Source organism: Chelonoidis abingdonii, chromosome 25, assembly GCF_003597395.2.
Source record: "Chelonoidis abingdonii isolate Lonesome George chromosome 25, CheloAbing_2.0, whole genome shotgun sequence".
Taxonomy (NCBI): Eukaryota; Metazoa; Chordata; order Testudines; family Testudinidae; genus Chelonoidis; species Chelonoidis abingdonii.
In genome coordinates, this window is record NC_133793.1 from 4,175,643 (window position 1) to 4,181,927 (window position 6,285).

The 6,285-nt window shown below is 65.5% G+C and overlaps 1 protein-coding gene across 2 annotated transcripts; it reads left to right on the forward strand.

Annotated features, from left to right (window-relative positions):
- The first annotated feature begins 3,856 nt into the window (after positions 1-3,856).
- SMIM12 (small integral membrane protein 12) lies at positions 3,857-5,957 on the forward strand. 2 transcript variants are annotated; one of them, XR_012654844.1, is made up of 3 exons: positions 3,857-4,298; positions 4,643-5,506; positions 5,543-5,957. XR_012654844.1 is itself a non-coding variant. In XM_032802698.2 (2 exons), the coding sequence occupies exon 2, from the start codon at positions 4,674-4,676 to the stop codon at positions 4,950-4,952; it is 279 nt and encodes a 92-aa protein (XP_032658589.1). In that variant the 5' UTR covers positions 3,857-4,298; positions 4,643-4,673; the 3' UTR covers positions 4,953-5,957. The 2 variants fall into 2 exon arrangements, 1 of the variants encoding a protein (XP_032658589.1); XM_032802698.2 differs by having other exon boundaries at positions 4,643-5,957.
- Positions 5,958-6,285: the final 328 nt, after the last annotated feature.

Below are 6,285 nucleotides of genomic sequence, written 5' to 3' on the forward strand. Positions count from 1 at the left end.
ACGCACGAGAGATCCCCCAATTTCCGCTCCAGCCCCACAACACAGCCCAGCCCCTGCCCCCGACTCTGATCCGTCCACGCCCCATTGTCCAGCCCGGCTCCCCACACACCGCCCACCCCTGCCCCACATCCTGCTCTACGTACCCCCTATCATCAGCCCCGGCTCCACAACATCACAGCCAGCCCTGCCCGCCGATCCGGTAATCCAACACCCCCATTCCAGTCCACGCTCCACACACACAGCCCGGCCCTGCTCCCCCGATGCTGATCACGTCCCCCAATGCCCCAGCCCCGGGGCCCCCACACACCAGCCCAGCCCCTGCCCCTACCAATCCTGATCAATCCCCATTCCAGCCCCGGGCTCCGCCACGCACACAGCCGCACCCTGCCCCCCAATCCTGATCCACGTCCCCGCCTCATTCCTAAGCCCAGGGCTCCCCACAACACAGACCCAGCCCCTGCCCCCTCAATCGCTGATCACACCACCCATCCAGCCCCAGCCCCACAACCATCCCCAGCCCCCTGTCCCCCCAATCCTGACCACCACACCACCATTCCAGCACCTCCAGCTCCCCCAATACCAAACAGCCCCAGGCCCCTGCCCCCCAATCTGATCCAGCAACCCCCCATTCCAGCCCCGGCTCCCACACACACAGCCAGCCAGCCCCCCAATCTGATCCACAGCCCCCATCTTCAGTCCTGGGCCCCACACACGACAGCCCAGCCCCTGCACCCCGATACCTGATCACACGTCCCCCCACCCGCTAATTCCTGCACCCGGCTTCCCACACACAAAGCCAGCCCCTGCCATCCCGACTGATCGACCACCCCCATTCAGCCGGCCCCACACACAACAACCCAGCCTGCACACCCCATCCTCACAACACCCACCCATTTCAGCCCCTGGGCTCCCCACACACCACAGCCCAGCCCCTGCCCCCCCAATCCTGATCCACAACACCCCCATTACCAGCCCCAGGCTCCCACACACACAGCCCAGCCCTACCCCCCAATCCTGATCCACACACCCCGCATTCCAGCCCCAGGCTCCCCACACACACAGCCAGCCCCTCCCCACATCCTGATCCACACACCCCCCATTCCAGCCCACGGCCTCCCCACACACCAGCCCAGCCCTGCCCCCCGATCCTGATCCACGTCCCCCACCCGCTATTCCTGCCCAGTTCCCCAACACACACAGCCCAGCCCCTGCCCCCCAATCCTGATCCACACACCCCCATTCCAGCCCGGGCTCCCCACACACACAGCCAGCCCCTGTCCCCCGATCCGATCCATGTCCCCCATTCCATTCCCGGGCTCCCCACGCACACAGCCCAGCCTGCCTCCCCAATCCTGATCCACGTCCCCCCATTCCAGCCCGGGCTCCCCACACACACAGCCCAGCCCCTGCCCCCAATGCTGACCAATCCCCCATTCCAGCCCGGGCTCCCCACGCACACAGCCCAGCCCCTGCCCCCCGATCTTGATCCACACACCCCTCATCTCCAGCTCCAGGCTCCCCACACACACAGCCCAGCCCCTGCCCCCCAATGCTGATCCACATCCCCCCCATTCCAGCCCCGGGCTCCCCACGCACAAGCCCAGCCCTGCCCCCCGATCCGGATCCACGTGCGCCCCCATTCCAGCCCCGGCTCCCCACGCACACAGCCCAGCCCCTGCCCCAATGCTGTATCCACATCCCCCCATTCCAGCCCCGGGCTCCCACACACAACAAGCCCAGCCCTGCCCCCAATCCTGATCCACACACCCCCATTCTCAGCCTGGCTCCCACGCACACAGCCCAGCCCCTGCCCCCGATCCTGATCCACGTCCCCCACCGCTATTCCTGCCCCGGGCTCCCCCACATCACAGCCCACCCCTGCCCCCCGAGTCCTGATCCACATCCCCCATTCCAGCCCTGGGCTCCCCACACACACAGCCAGCCCCTCCCCCAATTCCTGATCACACACCCCCCATTTCAGCCTGGGCTCCCCACACACAGCCCAGCCCTGCCCCCCAGTCCTGATCCACACACCGCCATTCCAGCCCCGAGGCTCCCCACACACACAGCCCAGCCCCTGCCCCCACTCCTGATCCACACACCCCCATTCCAGCCCGGGGCTCCCCACACACAGCCCAGCCCCTGCCCCCGATCCTGATCGACACACCCCCCATTCCAGCCCCGGCTCCCCACACACACAGCCTATGCCCTGCCCCCCGTGATTCTGATCCACGTCCCCCCCCCGCTATTCCTGCCCCGGGTTCCCCACACACCACAGCCCAGCCCCTGCCCCCGATCCTGATCGACACCACCCCCCATTCCAGCCCCAGGCTCCCCACACACTACATGTTCAGCCCCTGCCCCCAATCCTGATCCACACTCCCCATTCCAGCCCCGGGCTCCCCAACACACAGCCCAGCCCTGCCCCAGTGATCCTGATCCACATCCCCCCATTCCAGCCCTGGGCCCCACGCACACACCAGCCCCTGCCCCCGATCGGATCCACGCGCCCCCCATTCCAGCCCCGGGCTCCTCATGCACACAGCCCAGCCCCTGCCCCCCGATCCTTGATCCACCGTCCCCCATTCCAGCCCCGGCTCCCACGCGCACGCCCAGGCCCTGTCCCCCTGATCCTGATCCACGTCCCCCCACCCGCTATTCCTGCCCCGGGCTCCCCACGCACACAGCCCAGGCCCTGCCCCCCGATCCTGATCGACACCCCCCCTTCCAGCCCTGGGCTCCCACGCACACAGCCCAGCCCCTAACCCCCGATCCGGATCCACGTCCCTCCATTCCAGCCCGGGCTCCCACACACACAGCCCAGCCCCTGCCCCCAATCCTGATCCACGTCCCCCCCCACCCGCTATTCCTGCCCCGGGCTCCCCACACACACAGCCCGCCCCCCGATCCTGATCGACACACCCCCCATCCAGCCCCGGGCTCCCACACAACAAGCCCAGCCGCTGCCCCCGATCCGGATCCACGTCCCCCCCATTCCAGCCCGGGCTCCCACACACAGCCCAGCCCCTGGCCCCCCAATCCTGATCCACGTCCCCCATTCCAGCCCGGGCTCCCCACAACACAGCCCAGCCCTGCCCCCCAATGCTGATCCACATCCCCCATTCCAGCCCCGCTCCCCACGCGCACAGGCCCGGCCCCCCAATCCTGATCCACATCCCCCATTCCAGCCCCGGCTCCCACACACCACAGCCCAGCGCTGCCCCCGATTCCGGATCCACGTCCCCCCCGGGCAGGGTCCCTCTCCCACGCACTCAGCCTTTGCCGAGCGGGGCCCCAGATCCCCGACTGCCCGGGCACGAACGCGAGGCCGGAGCTCGTTCCCAGGGCCCGGAGGGACGGCGGAAGCCTCGGCCCCGCTCGCCCACGCCGCAGGGAGGGGTCCCGGCAGCTCCCGCCCCGCCAGGCAGGCGAGCCAAGGCCCGGGCTCGCCCGGGCAGCCAGGGCCCGGGGCGCACGGGCAGGCCCGGCCCCTCTCACCTCTCAGGCGGGCGCCTCCCCTCCCCGCCGCTGGCTTCCGGGCCAGGCCCCGCCGCAGCCTCGCGGCCCGATTGGCGGCTGCAGCGCCAGGGGGGCCGGGCCGGCGGGCCGGGCCGCGCATGGGGGGTGTGTGGGTGGGGATGGGGGGACGGGGGCCGGGCTGTGTGTGTGGGGAGCCTGGGGCTGGAATGGGGGGGATGTGGATCAGGATTGGGGGGCAGGGGCTGAGCTGTGTGTGTGAGGAGCCCGGAGATGGAATAGTGAGGGGCCCATGGATCAGGATCAGGGGGCAGAGTCTGAGCTGTGTGTGTGGGGAGCCCGGGGCTGGAATAGTGGGGGGCCCATGGATCAGGGTCGGGGGGCATCCCCCATCGGCAGAGCCGAGTATGCACTGTACAGCCACTATTACCGTCCAGAGGCCGCCAGAACTAAATTTCTTTCCTCTCCCTGCCTCAGACTAACCAGTCACTGCCTTGGTTATCCTCTTGGGTGGAGGCATGAAGATTGGGGTTTGTGTTTATACTGTGGTTTCCAAGCATAACACAAAGCACAGGGCAGGCTCCCAGCAGCGGTTTCTTGGGGGCTGGGAGATGAATGGGGTGTGTGCAGAGGTGCTTTTCTGCCCTTTCTCTCAGGAATTGGGCTCTGGTGGAGCAGGAGACCCTGGGGAGGCTCATTGTCCCTTGCCTTCCCCTAGGCAGCCTATAAGCTGTCAGGATTGGGGGGAAGGTTGCTGGCATGGAGGTTTCAGCCCACTAACTGCCCTGGAACCCTGCAGCCCGGTTGCCAAGCTACCCCAGGTGGGAGTTTGACCAGTGCCACCCAGGTGGGTGTTTGGGGGGGACACGGGTAGCTGAGATATCTAGCCACCTGGAGGGGGGTGACTTGCCTGGAGTTCTGGGTTGAGGTTTTGAAGCTGGGTGTATCTAGGCCAAGAGGCAGGGTCAAATGTGTGTGGTGATTTTGGGGCTCCCCTGGGGTGGAAGGAAGTGCAAGGTGGATCATGTGGGGAGATGACGATGGTTTGGGATCTTGGAGGTTTGTCTGGAAGCGGAGAAGGAAGGGGGCGACTCTCCCTTGGGTGGGGGGCTAGAAGGGAGATGGGTCTATGCAACTGTGACACTGACTCTGCCCCCTTCTCCAGAACACATCTGGCGCTCTCTCCTGGCGACACCATGTGGCCCTTGCTGTGGATGACTGTGCGGACCTATGCCCCTTATGTCACCTTCCCTGTGGCCTTTGTGGTGGGGGCGGTGGGCTACCACCTGGAGTGGTTCATCCGTGGTGACTCCCCGCAGCCGGCCGAGGAGGAGAAGAGCATCTCGGAGCGGCGGGAGGACAGGAAACTGCAGGAGATTGCGGGCAAGGACCTGACCGAGGTGGTGAGCCTCAAGGAGAAGCTGGAGTTCACCCCCAGGGCCGTGCTGAACAGGAACCGTCCAGAGAAGAGTTAACCAGGCTGCCCAGGCACTTCTAGGGCCCATGGGATTGTGAGCCCTGGCAGCCTGGCATGACTGGTTCCCCCGTTGCTTTGGGTTGGAGCTGAGCACTTAGTCCATCTGGCTGCAGGTCAGGACCCTGGGTCCCTTAGCCGGGCTCCTGGAGACTGTCCCATCTTACCCACGTGTTTTCAATCCCAGTCCACCAATATCTGGCTCGTGCTGGGCACCCCCCCCACCCCCGCCGCTTACGCTGGCTATCTTGCAAGGTGGCTGCGTGTTGGAGTTTCCCACCCATGGATGGAGGAGGAGGCGTGGCCAAGGAGGCAGAGCTGGGCAGTCTTGGCCATTGCTGCCTGAGTTCCTGGCGCACCCAGTCGCACAGCTAGGGAGAAGGATGACACTCCAGAGGCCGAACAGTTCCTGGAGGAGAAAGCTCCATTCCTAGGTTGAACAGGCCCTCGATGCTCAGCCCGCCCTGTCCCGGATCCCTCTGGATCTCCCTGGATTCTGCAGGTTTACTTTGCATGGAAACAGCCAAGACTTGTGTCCTGTCCAGGTGGTGGAGCGTAGCTGCCTCTGGCCAGAGACCGGAGGTGCTGGAGGGTGTGTGTCTTGGGAACTGAATTGCATGGGGTCAGGAGTGGGGCAGGGAGATTTGCACACTGCTCGCTTCCCTGTTCCTGGCTTGGATTCCCCCTTGCTTCTCAGGACCTCCAGATTCACCCTCGCTATCAGGCACAGTCCTCCCCAGCCTGAGGGCTCCAGCCCCCTTCCCTGTGGTGGGTGCCCATAGTGTCGGACTGGCAGCTGGGGCGGAGCATGAGGGAAGCTGTAATTGCCTGGCAGGCCAGAGACTAGTGGGGGTAGCTGGAAGTCATTTCACCCTCCTGTCCCAGGAGCCCTGGCAATACCTAGGCAGGGAGCTCTGGGTGCGTTGCTGTGGGGCCGAGGTTTGGGGAATGAAATGACCTCGCAGCTATGTAGAACGAAGCCAGATTAAACCAGCCTGAGAACTCAGGGCCTTCGTTTTCTTCTTTCCTTCTGAGTGTTTTGGCTCCCAGTTGGTACCGTTCTGCCCCCCTGCCTGAAACCCAGCAGCCGAGTGGGACATTCTAGGGAAAGATCTCTCCCCAGCAGCGTGAAGCTCGTGGGTCCTGCTTGGCTCTGATGCAGTGGGTAGGGTGGCTGTGTCTCTTCCCCAGCAGCCCAGGTGGGGTGGGGAATGCTGTGGCTGGGTTTCCTTGGGGAGGCAGCCTGCCTGGAGCTGAAGGGAGACTCCCCTCTTCTAGAGGGGCTTGGAAATGCAGAGCTGGCTCGTCCCGTCCCCCAGTCTCCACCCCGTCCT